This window comes from Suncus etruscus, chromosome 17, assembly GCF_024139225.1.
Source record: "Suncus etruscus isolate mSunEtr1 chromosome 17, mSunEtr1.pri.cur, whole genome shotgun sequence".
NCBI lineage: Eukaryota > Metazoa > Chordata > Mammalia > Eulipotyphla > Soricidae > Suncus > Suncus etruscus.
In genome coordinates, this window is record NC_064864.1 from 44643547 (window position 1) to 44660035 (window position 16489).

General features: G+C 42.4%; 1 protein-coding gene across 1 annotated transcript in view; it reads left to right on the top strand.

Annotated features, from left to right (window-relative positions):
• Window positions 1-16258, top strand: part of SLF2 (SMC5-SMC6 complex localization factor 2) — a 65793-nt gene extending 49535 nt beyond the window's left edge. Inside the window, exons 17-20 of the mRNA XM_049790803.1 lie at window positions 779-856; window positions 4493-4579; window positions 7923-7991; window positions 15986-16258. Coding sequence (XP_049646760.1) covers window positions 779-856; window positions 4493-4579; window positions 7923-7991; window positions 15986-16021 — 270 coding nt within the window. The 3' untranslated portion in view covers window positions 16022-16258. The remainder of the gene's footprint in view (window positions 1-778; window positions 857-4492; window positions 4580-7922; window positions 7992-15985) is intronic.
• Window positions 16259-16489: the final 231 nt, after the last annotated feature.

Consider the following 16489-nt stretch of genomic DNA (forward strand, 5'->3'; position numbering starts at 1 on the left):
TGTTTGGACGTTGGTGTTTCAGCATCAAAAGATTTTTTTAAGTATGTAGGAGCATAACTGATGCCACCTTTTTTTTTTTTTTTTTTTTTTAATACTGGTACTGATTTCCCCTACCCTCCTTTTTTGACAGCTGTTAGGTAGTACAAAGAATGCATTTGAGGAGCTGTGAAGATAGTACAGTGGATAAAGTGTTTCCCTTGCATGCAGCCAACCTAGATTCAATCCCTAGTGTGTCATATGGTCTTGAGCCCTCCAGGAATGATCTCTGAGCTCAGAACTAGGAATAAGCCCTTTGTACTGTGCTCCAGGAAAAAAAAAAAAAAGATAAAGACATGAGGGCTAGAGAGCTGGTATAGGAGACTTAACATACTTGTCTTACATCCCACTAGCCTCGATTTGAATTCCCAATACTATTTATGGTCCCTAGAGCTCTTTCAGGGGATACTTCTGGATACAGAGCCTCCCGGTGGGTGAGGTCCAACCCCCTGCTGTGCCTTGCCATCCCTCCAAAAAAGAAGAATGCACTTGAATTAGAAATCACAAATCCAGGTGTAGAGAGAGAGAGTATAGCAGGTAGGCACTTTTGCCTTGCAGTGAACGCAGATACAATCCCTAGAGAGAGAGAGAGAACATAAATATGCTTGGCCTTTTATCTTCCTACCAGCTCAGCTAATTTTAACAAATTCATAATCCTTCCTATTCAGTTTTTCTAATAGAACAACTAGATGGCATTTATACAGCCTATAGATTGATCTCATTTTATTCTTTTCTTTAACAGGCATATTATCTGACCTACATTCTTCTTCATTTAGTTGGTGAAGTTAGTTGCTCTCATACTTTTTCTTCTGGACAACGGGTAAGTTTTAATATTTTATTGTTTTTGATTTAGTAAGAGTCACTATTGATGGAGTTGAACAAAGGTTATTTTTATATTGCATAAAACTCAATAATTCACTTTGGATTTTCAATAGAAACTCCAATATGCTCTAATATACTAGATAATTTGTTAACCATATACTATTGATAAGAATTGTCTGTCTGACAACCTCTTTTCTGGACTACTTGTCAGTCCCTAGTGGGAGATTTCCGACGCCAACCCCTCAACCCCTCGCCTTCTCCCGTCCCACAAAACCCACAACCCCAGCAAAAAAGAAAAAAAATATGTCTGTTAGCTTCTTTTTATTGCATGGAGCTTAACTATGATAACTTAGCAGCTACATGACACATTAGTTAGTGCGCACCAAGCCTCAAATAGACCAGCTTTCAGCTGGGTTCTTCCCATCTCATCTCCACTCCATGTTTTTTTTTTCCTTTAAAAAATTTGCCTTAGGGGCTGGAGAAATAGCATGGAAGTAAGGCGTTTGCCTTTCATGCAGATGGTCATTGGTTCGAATCCCGGCATCCCATATGGTCCTCCAAGCCTGCCAGGAGCGATTTCTGAGTGTGGAGCCAGGAGTAACCCCTGATCGCTGCTGGGTGTGATTCCCCCACCCCCAAATTTGCCTTCAGGGGTTGGAGAGATAGTACAGTGGTAAGGCATTTGCCTTGCATGCAGGACAGTTGTTCAAATCCCGGTATCCCATATGGTCCCCCATGCCTGCCAGGAACGATTTCTGAGCTGAGATCTGGGTGTGGCCCAAAAACAAAAAATTTTTTTTGCATTCAGAGGCTAAAGAGATAGTGCAACAGGTAGGGTACTGGCCTTGCACATCACTGACCCATGCAGGTTCCATTCTCTGCATCCCAGATTATTTTCTGAGCACCTGCAGGTATGATTCCCCTCCCCAAAAGGAAAAAAGAAGAAAAAATAGAATTACTTGCCTTCAAAATTAAACTCAGAGGCCAGAGATTGCTCAATAGATTGAGCATAAACCTTGTATGCAGAAGACCCAGGTTCAGTCTCCTCCAGTATTTTATGAGAATGTATAGACCCCAAGCATAAGACAGGAGTTACCCCTGAGCCCTGCTGAGTGTGTTCCCAAAAATAAAACAGAATTAGTCTGGAGAGCTAATCCTTGTACACAGTCTACCCGTGTTCAATCCCCAGCAGTCCCCCGAGGTATCTCCGTGCCCCACTAGCTGTGATCCTGAGCACAAAGCCTGAGTAACTACAGAGCACTTCCAGGGAAGAAGGAGGAGGAGGAGGAGGAAATGCTTGTTCTCAAAATATTTGCTCAACAGGCTAAACACAAGCTTTGTATGCAGGAGACCCAAATTCAAGTCCTATCTTCCCATAGATAGGACCACAAGCTCCACCAGGAGAAATCCCTTATTGTAGAGCAAGGAGTAAAGCCAGAGCACTACTAGATGTTGCCCCACTGAAAAATATTAGGGACTGAAGTGGATAGTAATTCTTGAGAGCCATGCCAGGAGTAACCCCTGAGCCTGTTATAGCACAAAACCAAATTAAAACTGATACAGTGGGGCCGGAGAGATAGCATGGAGGTAAGGCGTTTGCCTTTCATGCAGGACGGTGGTTCGAATCCCGGCATCCCATATGGTCCCCCATGCCTGCCAGGGGCGATTTCTGAGCATAGAGCCAGGAGTAACCCCTGAGCGCTGCTGGGTGTGACCCAAAAACAAACAGAAAAAGAAAATGCTGGGCCCGGAGAGATAGCACAGCGGTGTTTGCCTTGCAAACAGCCGATCCAGGACCAAGGTGGTTGGTTCGAATCCCAGTGTCCCATATGGTCCCCCGTGCCTGTCAGGAGCTATTTCTGAGCAGACAGCCAGGAGTAACCCCTGAGCACCGCCGGGTGTGACCCAAAAACCAAAAAAAAAAAAAAAAAGAAAAAGAAAATGCTACTAGGGGGTGGAGCAATAGCAATAGTGTTTACCTTGCACACGGCTGACCCAGGATGGATGGATCTGGGTATGATCCCCAACATCCCATAGGTTCCCCAAGCCAGGAGCAATTTCCGAGCTGAGCGTATAGCGAGGAGTAAGCCCTGGGCGTCACCTGGTATGGCCCAAAAACAAACAAACAAAAAAAACATTTAAAGAAAGTTTTTCTGGACTGAAAAAAGCATTCAATCCTGGGCACTGCATGGTCCCCTGAGCACAACTGGGATTGACCCTGTAGAGTGGTATGCATTGTGAGGTATGTCCCACTTAAAAGCACTGTAAGTACTATACAATTTTTTTTTTTTTTTGGCTTTGGCTTTGGCTCACACCTGGCAGCGCTCAGGGGTTATTCCTGGCTCTAAGCTCAGAAATCGCTCCTGGCAGAGATTCGAACCACCATCCTTCTGCATGCAAGGCAAATGTCCTACCTCCCTGCTATCTCTTCGGCCCAGTACTGTACAATTTTAAAGCTTTTATAGTGACTATTACTTTGGCAGGGTAGGGTTTGGATTTTTGTGCCACACCCAGCCATACTTAGGGACTACTTCAGCTCTGTTCAGGTGACCATGTAGTGATAGTGATCAAAATCAACCAAAACTCCAGCATGCACACTAGGCTATTGAGCTATTTATTTCTCTAGCCCTGAATATTATATATTTTCTGATTATACATAGGTCTAAAACAAATAGAAGTATTCAATTATTGCTTGCTGGGGCCGGAGAGATAGCATGGAAGTAGGGCATTTGCCTTGCATGCAGAAGGACGGTGGTTCAAATCCCGGAATCCCATATGGTCTCCCGAGCCTGCCAGGAGCAATTTCTTGAGCATAGGAACCCCTGAGCAATGCCAAGTGGGACCCAAAAACAAACAAAAAAATTATCTCTTGCCTTTTATTCTTATATTCTTATTTTTAATATATATATTGCAGATATTATTTTTAATCATAGTTTTTAATGGAATCATAAAATGCAAAGTTAGAAAGTTATTCATGATTAAGTAGCAATCATACAATGTTCTACCAGTGACCACATTCCTCAACCAATGTTCCTAGTTTCCTTCCCTCTCTTCCCCAAGCCTGTCTCTGTAGTCAGCAGTTTATATCTCTCCTCCAGTGACCACTTCTTTCCCAATGCCATATTGCAACCTTCTACCTTTTCTCCTATCTCTACCCCACACAGGGTGTACTCTTACTACTGTAAACCAGTTGAAAGATTATTTTAGACTATGTAATTCTAAAACTTGAGATACGTGGCACCAGAAAGATAGTACTGAAGTAAGCCCTGAGCACAGCCAGGTGTGCTCAACCAAAATAAGACTTCAAGAAATTACATTAAAATTTGTTCTAGAAAAAATAATATATCAGTTATTTGATTATTCCATTAACAGATGTGTTCAAGGGCCCTTTAAATTTCTGGACATTGCAGCACATGTCTTAATACATGGAAAATCTTGTATATGTTTTTACATTAGCAATAAACGAATAATATAGTATGTATGGCAGTTATTTTCTGATGTAATTATTGCTGTTATTATTAACATCAGAAATTAACGAATGATATATTTTAATGACTTGCTCAACTGCATATAATTTTATCTCTGTCCATTTGTAATGCTTCAGAGTTTTCATTCTTCATGTTTGTTTTCACAGAAACACTTTGTGCTACTCTGTGGAGCTTTGGAAAAACATGTCAAGTGTGATATTAGGGAAGACGCAAGGCTTTTCTATAGAACTAAGGTAAGCATATTTTTCTTCTGTAACTTGAAAGATTAGTTTAAACTTAATTACATTAATATTTCAGATGAGTAACAGACTGTCTTTGAAAAAACACATGTGTAAAATTAGAAATATGACTTAATTTTTTTTTTTGGTGGACGCAACACCCAGTTGTGCTCAGGGGGTTACTCCTGGCTCTGCACTCAAGGATCACTCCTAATGGGGCTCTGAGGACCTTATAGGTTGCTGAAAATCAACCCCAGGTCAGCCACATGCAAAAAAAAAAACAACTCCCTACCCACTGCACTATCACTTGACTTTCTCCTTTAATAACAGAATCAAGTTCTGATTAAAATATTGCCATCCCGGGTGCCGGAGAGATAGCATGGAGCGTGGAGATAGTAGGGCGTTTGCTTTGCATGCAGAAGGAAGATGATTCGAATCCCAGCATCACTCACACACACAACATATATACATTGCCATTCTATCCCTTACATCCCTCCCAGAAAAAAAGGAACCTGGGCCTTATTTCATCATTCTAAGCTCTGGGGTGAAAAGGATGGTTCGGTAAGCTTGCTAAGCTTTTTTTTTTGTTTGTTTGTATCCTCTTAAAGTTTGATATAATCAGAGTGAAAAGGGTAAATATGAGTATGGAAGTAAAAATGTCTTTTTTTTTTTTTTTGGTACAAATGTCTTTCATGTTTATTAAAAATGACTTGAAAACTTTTTTTTTAATATTAAACATTTTTTTTTTTTGGTATTTTAGGCCACACCCGGTGACATTCAGGGGTTACTCCTGGCTATGTGCTCTGAAATTGCTCTTGGCTTGGGGGAGCATATGGGACGCAGGGGGGTCGAACCATGGTCCGTCCTAGGCTACCATGGGCAAGGCAGATGCCTTACCACTTGCACCACTGCTCCTGCCCCAACATTCTTTTGAACACTGACTGCAGTTAGTACTGTCTCACAGAACTTAGTGGTCGTGGCAAACAGACATGTTCAAAGGAAACCACCCAAAGTTTTGATTACTTCTTCCTTCCTTTTTTTTTTAAGCAAGATTTTTTATTGAAGCCTATTTAAAAAAATATATGAGGGGAAAGATCACACAGGCTTCTCAGAGTGGAAATAGGTGAGCATAGAAACATTGAGAAAAGCAAGCGAGGTACTTGTTCAAAGAAGAACACAGGCATGAAGAACAAGCTGGTTTTGGTGGGGTTTTTTGGGGTTTTTGTTTTTGTTTTTCTTGGTTTTGGAGCCATACCCCCCAGTGCTCAGGGGTTACTCCTGACTTTGTGCTCAGAAATCGCTCCTGGCAGGCATGGGGGACCATATGGGATGCCCGGGATCGAACCCAGATCCAAGTCTGCCACGTGCTCCACCGTTATGCTATCAGTCTAGCCCCTGGTTTTGGGTTTTGGTTTTTTTTTTTTTGGTTTTTGGTTTTTTGGGTCACACCTGGCAGCATTCAGGAGTTACTCCTGGCTTTATGCTCAGAAATCGTTCCTGGCAGGTTCGGGAGACCATATGGGATGCCGGGATTCGAACCACTGTCCTTCTGCATGCAAGGCAAACACCCCACCTCCATGTTGTCTCTCTGGCCCTTGGGTTTAGTCTCTTAAAACAAGAACTGGCAAAGATTTTTGCCAGGGTTCCTCATAGAGTAATACAGAGGTCTGTTGATTTGCTATAGGAAATGGTCCTGCTGAAACAGTTAAACTGTGTGGTTCACTAGAAGCCTAGAGAAACTTAATCTGCTAAACACCAGTTGGGAACCCCTAAAAAAATGGCAACTTACTTCATAATTTTTTTTTTTTTTTTTTTTTTTTTTTTTGGTTTTTGGGTCACACTCGGCAATGCTCAGGGGTTATTCTTGGCTCTTCGCTCAGAAGCCACTCCTGGCAGACTCGGGGGACCATGTGGGATGCCAGGATTCAAACTGGGGTCTGTCCTGTATTGGCCACTTGTAAGGCAAACGCCACTGGCTATCGTTCCAGCCCCTACTTTGTAAATTTTAGATAGCTATAAAACTCCTGGCTTGTTTAGAACATTTTTTTTTTCTCAAGCAGTTCTGGTCAAGAACTGGTTAAGATCTTTATGCCGGGCCCAGAGATATAGCACAGCAGCGTTTGCCTTGCAAGCAAGCAGCCGATCCAGAACCTAAGGTGGATGGTTCGAATCCCGGTGTCCCACATGGTCCCCCGTGCCTGCCAGGAGCTATTTCTGAGCAGACAGCCAGGAGTAACCCCTGAGCACCGCCGGGTGTGGCCCAAAAACCAAAAAAAAAAAAAATCTTTATGCCAAGAAAAAGATATTTCTCACGTGATAAACTAACCTTTGGAGATAAATTAGCAGCATGACTTTATTTAACTATGTAGGTCAGTCACCTTCAAATACATTTTAAAAATTAAACAAATAGAATTAAAAAAAATAATCGAAAATCTTTAATAAATAAGTTTGAGTTTTGCATGGAGATTTGCTTAACCTCCAAATGGAGAAATATGTCAGCATTTAGAGAGGGTTTGTGGTACTTTACAGAAACCTAGAGATGTAACAGTGAATTTTAAAAGAGTAAGTGCTAAACATTTTGAAAGTTGATAATACATTTTTTCAATGTATCTTGTGAGAAAATGAAATTCTAAGCATCTAGTCATTGAGATTATAGTAGTAAAGAAGTGTTATTGATCTTGATTTGAAAAGCCCCTCCAGGGTAAGGCATTTGCCTTTCATGCAGCAGGATGGTGGTTCGAATCCAGGCATCCCATAAGGTTCCCCATTCCTGCCAGCAGCGATTTCTGAGCATAGAGCCAGGAGTAACTCCTGAGAGCGCCCGGTATGGCCCAAACCCCCCGCTCCAAAAAAAATCAAATTGAATTGTAGGGGGCCAGAGTAATAGCACAACAGAAGGGTGTTTGCTTTGCATGCTACAGACCCTGGACAGACCCAGGTTTAATCCCCGACATCTCATATGGTCCCCCGAGCCTGCCAGGGACTATTTCTGAGCTCAGAGCTAAGAGTAAAGCCTGAGTGCCACCAGGTGTAGCCCAGAAACAAAAAAAAAATGTTTGATTGTAGAGAGCCGAAGTGATAGCACAGGGATAGGATGTTTGCCTTTGCCAACCCTGGACGAACCCTGATTCAATTCCCAGCATCCCATAAGGTCCCCCAAGCCTGCCAGGAGCGATTTCTGTGCAAAGAGCCAGGAGTAACCCCTTAGTGCTACCTGGTGTGACCCAACCCTCCACCCCCAAAATTGAGTTGTAGAGTCTGAACCTTTTACTACCAGATCATTTTATGTTAAACATTAAATTGATTTTCACTGAAAAATGCTTTGATCTAATTTTTTTTCCTTTTTGATATCTTTAAGGTTAAAGACTTGGTTGCTAGGATTCATGGAAAATGGCAGGAAATAATTCAGAATTGTCGACCTATTCAGGTATCATTTTATTAAAATATTTATTCTAAAAAGACTTGGTTTTGGTTTTGGGCCACACCCAAAGGCGCACAGGGGTTACTCCTCTGCACTCAGAAATTACTCCTAGCAGGCACAGGGGACCATATGGGATGCCGGGATTTGAACCACTGTTCCTCCTGGGTCGGCAGCTTGCAAGGCAAAACGCCCTACACTGTGCTATATCTTTGGTCCTCCTAAAAGTTTTATTAATAAAATGGTATCTTTTTACACTGTTTGGCAAAAGTTATAAGATCATTTCCTTTTAGTGATCTTGGGGTAAATTTAAAATTTTATGGTATTTCTAGTATATGATTTGTGTATATTTTTTACTTAATTTCTAGAGGCGGATGAGCCCATTTTAAAATATTATTGGGGTGGGGAGAAGGGAGTTGGGGGTATTGGTGGTGGGAATGTTTAACTGGTGAAGGGGGGGAATGTTACATTGGTGAAGTATTCTTTTTTATGACTGAAACCCAACCACTAACATGTTTGTAATCATGATGCTTAAATAAAGATATTTTAAAAAGTAATAAAATAAAATGTTATTATATTTTATCCCTCACACTCCATATTGTCTCTTAAACCCACCAGGAGTGGGGCTGGAGAGATAGCATGGAGGTAACGCGTTTGCCTTGCATGCAGAAGGACGGTAGTTTGCATCCCGGCATCCCATTTGGTCCCCCAAGCCTGCCAGGAGCGTTTTCTGAGTAGAGCCAGGAGGAACTCCTGGGCACTGCCGGTTGTAACCCCAAAACCAAAAAAAAAAAAATCCCACCAGGAGTGCCTAAACACAGAACCAGGAATAAACCCTAAGCAGGGTGTGGCTCAAAAATGAAAATTTTAAGTGTTGGGGCCAGAGCGAATGTACAGCGGTAGGGTGTGTTTGCCTTGCACACGGCCAACCCAGGACAGAGCCATGTTTGATCCCATAGGTCACCAGGAGTAATCCCAAACAGTGAGTGACCCAAAAAGCAAAAAAAAAAAAAACAACTCCCTTCACCAATGCAACATTCCCACCATCAATGACCCCATCTTTCTCCTCCCTCAACCCCCTCCCTGTATTCAAGACAAGCATTCTACTTCTCTCACTCATTGTCATGATAGTTGTTACATGATAGTTGTTACTACAGTAACAACTATCTAACTGTACTCACCACTCTTTGTGGTAAGCTTCATATCGTGAGCCGGTACTTTCAGCCCTCATCTCTGTTGTCTCCGGGCATTATTCCAATGATGTCTTTTATTTTTCTTGAAACCCATAGATGGGCGAGATTCTCTCCCTCTGACTTATTTCACTCAGCATAATAGTTTTCATGTCTATTCATGTACATCCATGTATAGGAAAATTTCATGACTTCATCTCCTGACGGCTGCATAATACTCCATTATGTACCACAGTTTCTTTAGCCATTCATCTGTTGAAGGGCATCTTGGTTGTTTCCAGTGTCTGGCTATTGTAAATAGTGTTGCCATGAATATAGGTGTGAGAAAGGCATTTTTGTATTGTGTTTTGAGTTCCTAGGATGTACTCCCATCCTTACTTGCCCCCAAAGCCTAGGCTACCATAATCTATTGACTTTCTGTGTTTATTTACCTAATTTTTAGTTATCTTTTATGACTGTTTTCTTTAATTTAATCAGAAGTAAGTACATGTTGCCTGGGTACATGATGTTTTAGCTCATGTCACCTGCACCTCCTCTTCAGATGTGGACTTTCATGCTTTAATGCTGGGTTGTATAGATGGGTTCTCTTTACCTTTGAAGAAGCTTGTGCTCTCTCTTTCTTTTTTTTTCTTTTTTTTTTTTTGTGGGGGAGGGGTGTCACACCCAGCAGCGCTCAAGGGTTACTCCTGGCTCTATGCTCAGACATTGCTCCTGGCAGGCTCTGGGGACCATATGGGATGCCAGGTTTCGAATCACTGTCCTTCTGCATGAAAGGCAAATGCCTTATCTCTATGCTATCTCTTAGCCCCAGCTCTCTCTTTCTTATCCTTTCTCTCCCTTTCCTCATTACCTCCAAATAAAACCTGTTTTGTTTTTTTTACTTAAAAAACAGGTCAGGAGTTAGGGCCAGAGCAGTGGCACAGCGATAGGGCGTTTGCCTTGCATACGGCTGACCTAGGACTTACCTCGGTTCGATCCTCCGGTGTGCCATTGGTTCCCCAAGCCAGCAGCTATTTCTGAGCGCATAGCCAAGAGTAACCCCTGAATATCACCAAGCGTGGCCCCAAAAAGGCAGAAAAATAACAAAGTCAGGGCTAAAGTGATAGCACAGCAGTAGGGCATTTGCCTTGTACACGGCTGACGCAGAATGAACCCGGATTCGATCCTTGCCATCCCATATGGTCCCCAGTGCCTAACGGGAGAGATTTCTGGTTGCAGCCAGGTATGGCCCAAAAAACAAACAAAAAAAAAGAAAAGAAAAGAAAGAAACATAAAAAGTCAAATGAATCCATATCATAGCATATACTCTTTTCTGTGGTTGAATGGTCCATTGTTTGTATGTCACCTTTTATTTATTTACTTATTAAAGGGTATGTGAGTTGTTTCTAATTTTTTGATTTTTGTTTTTTGTTTTTTTTTGTTTTGGTCACACCCAGTGTGCTAAGGGGTTACTCTTGGCTCCTTGCTCAGAAATCACTCCTGGCAGACACTGGGGACCATATTGATGCCGGGATTCGAACCACTGTCCGTCCTGGATTGATTGCATGCAAGGCAAATGCCCTACAGCTTTGCTATCTCTCCATCCCCTTTTAATGAATTTTTAATTGAATCACCATGAGATACAATTACAAAGTTGATTGAGTTTCATTATTACAGTGTCCAATATCCATCCCTTCAGCAGACCACATTTCTCACCACGAATGTCACCATTTCCCTCTCTCCTGCCCCCTCCTGTGTCAGTACAAGACATTTTTCTTCTCTCTCTCCCTCTTTATTTTCCTCTCCCTCTTCTTTTTTTCTTTTAGACACTTTGGTTTGAATATTGTTACTGAAAGGCCATTATGAATTGTGCTTTAATGAACATTGTATGGTTTTTTTGTGTGAACACATTTTAAGATAAAAACATCTTAAGTATACATACCTGATAGTGAAATTGCTTGATTATATTTGAATTCCATGTTTTTTTTTTTTTTGTTTTGTTTTTTGTTTTTTTTTTTTGGTTTTTGGGCCACACCCAGCGGTGCTCAGGAGTTATTCCTGGCTGTCTGCTCAGAAATAGCTCCTGGCAGGCACGGGGGACCATATGGGACACCGGGATTCGAACCAACCACCTTTGGTCCTGGATCGGCTGCTTGCAAGGCAAACGCCGCTGTGCTATCTCTCCGGGCCCTGAATTCCATGTTTTCTGAAACATTGTCAGATTGCTTTATAGAGCAGCTGTTCCATTTTATATTCCCATGGAAATGTATGAATATTTTCCCCACATGCCTGCCAACATATAGTATAGTCTTTTATTTATTTATTTATTTATTTATTTTTGGTTTTCATGGTACTAGGGCTCAAGTTCAGGGCCTGCCACATTCCTGCCATGTTTTGCCACATTCCCAGCCATTCATTTTACTACAGCAATAGGAGAGTGGAAGTGGTATCCAGTCTGCATTTTTTAATGTGCTAAGTATCTTTTCATATGCTTATTAGCCATCTGTATAACTTCTTTGGGGGAGATGTTTATTCATATCCATTACCTCTTTTTAAATGGGTTCTTTATATTACATTTGTAAGAATTCACATATGGTCATAGGTCCAGAGAAGTAGTACAGTGGTTAGGTACTTTCATGCCACTGATTCCTAGCACTACAAGTGGTCCCGTGCCAGGAGACATTCCCTAAGAATGGGGCCAGGAATAAAGCCTGAACACTTCCATGATTTACACATAAACAAAAAGGGGTTGGAGAGATAGCACAGCAGGTAGGGTATTGCCTTACATGCAGCCATTCTTGGCTCTATCCCTGGGACCTCATATTCCTTGATCCTACCAGAAGTGATTCTCTGATAGCAGAGCCAGAATAAGTCCTGAATATAGGTCCCCTCCTCTGTTCAAGAAAGTACGTATGTCCTAAACATGTCTCTCAGTATATGTATTATTTGAAAATATTTTCTTTGTGTTTCATGATCTTGATGATAGAGCAAAATTTTGCTTTTGAATACTCAGGACCAGCTGCTAGCAACTTTGGGAGTGGATGGTTCAATGCTAAAGCCTGAGTATATGGAACTAAATGGGCCTTGCAATGTCAAGGTTGATCTGGGACTTCCCTATTGGTGTTTTGTTGTTGTTGTTGTTGTTGTTGTTGTTGTTTTCGTCATCTTTTGGCTGTGCTCGAGTTACTTCCTGGCTCTGTGCTCAGGAATTTATCCTGGTGGGCTTGAGGATTCCTTCAATAGTAGTGCTCAGGGAGCCATGTGGTACTTGGATTCATTTCCCTGACTCAACAGAAATGGGTTTTTTTTTTTGTTTGTTTGTTTGTTTGTTTGTGTTATGGGGACACACCTAGCTGTGTTCAGGACTTAGGACTCTATCTCTGCTCAAGGATCACTCCTGGTGTGGTTCAGGAGACTGTATATAGTGGTAATCAAACCCAGATTAGCTGGTCTCTATGGCTTTGATTCTTCTCAAGTTGTAAAGTGTGTAGACTTTTTTGAATTGTAGGTTATCTTTTTGTTGTTGGCTTTTTAGGGGTTTTGAAGAGGTTGTTAGTTTTTGTTTCTTTGTTTTGGTTTTGGGATCACACCTAGCAGTGCTTAGGACTTTGGTCCTGCTATCAGTGATCTCCTGGCTGGGTCAGGGACAATATGGGGTGCCAGGAATTGAACCTGGGGCAGCCATGTGCAAGGCAGGTACCTACCTGCTCTACTGTCATACCCCTCAAGTATGGATTCTGATTCATTAAGTCTAGAGTAGGTCTTTTTTTTTGGGGGGGGGGTCACACCTGGCAGCACTAAAGGGGTTACTCCTGACTCTACACTCAAAAATCGCTCCTGGCAGGCTCGGGGGACCATATGGGATGCCGGGATTCAAACCATCATCCTTCTGCCTGCAAGGCAAATGCACTACCTCCATGCTATCTCTCCAGCCCTAGAGTAGATCTTAAGAATTTCTGCATTGGATGGCCAGAGTGGTGGCATAAGCGGTAGGGCATCTGTCTTGCACGGGTTAACCTAGGATGGACCACGGTTCGATCTTCCAGCATCCCATATGGTCCCCCAAGCCACGAGCGATTTTTGGGTGCATTGCCAGGAGTAACCCCTGAGTGTCACTGGGTGTGGCCCAAAAACAAAAACAATTCTGCATTGGGGCTAGAGTGATAGCATAGTGGTAGGGCCTTGCATGTAACCTATCCAGGAAAGACCTGGGTTCAATTCCTGGTGTCCCACATGGTCTTCCAAGCCTGCCAGGAGTGATTTCTCAGCACAGAGCCAGGAGTAACCCCTGAGCACTGCCAGGTGTGGCCCCAAAACATATATGCATAAATAAATAAATAAATAAATAAAGTTTTAAAAATGTTTTTTTGCATTGAGGGGCTGGAGTGATAGCACAGTGGTAGTTTGTTTGCCTTGCATGCTGCCAAGCCGGGATGAACCGGTTCAGTCCCCAGCATTCCATATTGTCCCCCGAGCCTGCCAGGAGTGATTTCTCAGCACAGACCAGGAGTAACCCCTGAGCGCCATCAGATGTGGTAAAAAAAAAAAAACAAAGGGGCCGGAGAGATAGCATGGAGGTAAGGCATTTACCTTTCATGCAGAAGGTCATCGGTTCGAATCCCGGCATCCCATATGGTCCCCCGTGCATGCCAGGAGCAATTTCTGAGCCTGGAGCCAGGAAAAACCCCTGAGCACTGCCGGGTGTGACCCAAAAACCACAAAAAAAAAAAAAAAACGAAAAACAGTAATTTCTCCATGCCACCAGGGGTCAAAACAATAGGACAGGAGCCAGAGAGATAGCATAGAGATAAGGCATTTGCCTCACATGCAGAAGATCAGTGGTTCGAATCCCAGCATCCCATATGGTCCCCCAAGCCTGCCTGGAGTGATTTCTGAGCCTAGAGCCAGGAGTAACCCCTGAGCACTGCCAGGTATGACCTAAAAACCAAAACCAAAACAAAACAAAACAAAAGACAATAGGACAGCAAGCAAGTAGGACTCTTGCCTTGTACATGATCAACCCAAATTCAATCTCTTTCATCCCATATGGTCTCCTGAGTACTACCAAGAGTAATGTCTGAGTGCAGAGCCAGGAGTAACCTCTTAGCACCTCCAAAATAATAATTTTTTAAAAAAAGATTTGAGGGCCAGAGAGATAGCTTGGAGGTAGGCATTTGCCTTGCATGCAGAAGGATGGTGGTTCGAATTGCGGCATCCCATCTCTGAGCATAGAACAAGGAGTGACCCAAAAACAAAAAAAAAAAAAAAAGGAAAAAATGAACCCAGGTCAGCCACATGCAAGGCTGCCTTCTGTGCTATCACTTTGCTGCAGTTTTTGTTTCTCTTAAACTTGTTCAGGGAGGGGTGTTTTGGAGCCATGTTTAGTAGTTTTCAGGGACTATAATCGACACTGAATTAAAGTTCGGTCAGTCTACATGCAACTTAAGTATTGTATCTGCTGTACTCTTTTTTCGGGGGGGGGGGGTTTGTTTTGGGGCCACACCTAGTAATGCTCAGAAGTTACTTCTAGCAGGCTCAGAGGAATATTTTATGCCAGGATTGAACCCGGTTCATGTGTGTAAGGCAAGCAACCTACTAACTGAATATTGTTCTAGCTCCTACAATTATACTTTCTCTGGCCTGGCCTTTTTGGTTGTTTTGGGGTCACATATGGTAATACTCGGAATTTGTTCCTGACTATGTGCTTAGACCTAAACTATGTGTTCAGTCCCTATTATTACTGTTTAACTATTTAAACTGAGTAGACTGGTTTTTTTTTTCGTTGTTGCTGTTTTGGTTCTGGTTTTGGGGCTACACACAGCTGTGCACAGGGTTAACTCCTGGCTCTGCTCTCAGGAATCACTGCTGGGACCATATGGGATGCCAGGAATCGAACCAGGGTCAGGTTGACCATATGGAAGGCAAAACACCCTATCAGCTGCACTATATATAGCTCCAGCCCCTAGATTTATTTTTTTCTGCAGGTCATCTTTGCAAATACGGCATTAAGATAAATAATTCAGGGGCCGGAGAGATAGCATGGAGGTAAAGTGTTTGCCTTGCATGCAGAAGGTCGTTGGTTCGAATCCCGGCATCCCATGTGGTCCCCTGAGCCTGCCAGGAGAGATTTCTTTTTTTTTTTTTTTTTTTTTGTGGTTTTTGGGTCACACCCAGCAGTGCTCAGGGGTTACTCCTGGCTCCATGCTCAGAAATTGCTCCTGGCAGGCACGGGGGACCATATGGGACGCTGGGATTCGAACCGATGACCTCTTGCATGAAAGGCAAACGCCTTACCTCCATGCTATCTCTCCAGCCCCAACTCTTTTTTTTTTTTTTTGGTTTTTGGGCCACACCCTGTGACGCTCAGGGGTTACTCCTGGCTATGCGCTCAGAAGTTGCTCCTGGCTTCTTGGGGGACCATATGGGACGCCGGGGGATCGAACCGCGGTTCGTCCTAGGCTAGCGCAGGCAAGGCAGGCACCTTACCTCCAGCGCCACCGCCCGGCCCCGCCAGGAGAGATTTCTAAGTGTGGAGCCAGGAGTAACCCCTGAGCGCTGCCGGTTGTGACAAAACCCAAAAAAAAAAAAAGATAAATAATTTAATAATCAAAGCCAACTCCTGCATTTTAGTCTTCCTAAATATGATCTCTGTGACTGTATATTGATAAGGCAACATGACAATATAAAATAAAGGGACGTATTTGTGAAACTTTGATTACCATAGATTTTCAGGGAAATATAAAATGTTCTCTTGTAAAGAAAACCCATTGATGATTACTAATTATCCGTAAAAATTAATTCATAATCTAATGGTAATTTTGTACTTCTTTCTAGGGGCAGCTTCATGACTTCTGGGTACCAGATTCTTAACAGGAGTCGCAGTATATGAACTAAAAGAAATCTGATGACCTTTCTCAAGGATTACTGAAGCATTCCAGTGGAATGCTCAGAAATGTGCAGCAAGCAAATGTGCCACTTGAAATATCTAGGATAAGGATGGTAATGAAGAAATTGCTGTTTCTGAAGCAGATAGGAAACCCAATCTACTTGCAGCAGCTGGCCTTTCAAAAGAGAATCCATAATACAAGAGGAAAAGAATATAAACAACTAATACTTGCATGTCTAATAATTCTTATGTTTGATTTTACGCTAATTATATATTTTTTGGTTTGTTTTGGACAGTATTTGTGACACTTGGATAGTCACACAAAATATGTTTGAAAGTATTTGGACCAACTCTTTGGACTTGGATATGGCAGCTAAGACCAAGTTCCAATTTGGGTTTAATTTTCCATCTTGGATGTTTAGGACACAAAGGGAAAGCTTTTGTTACTAGAA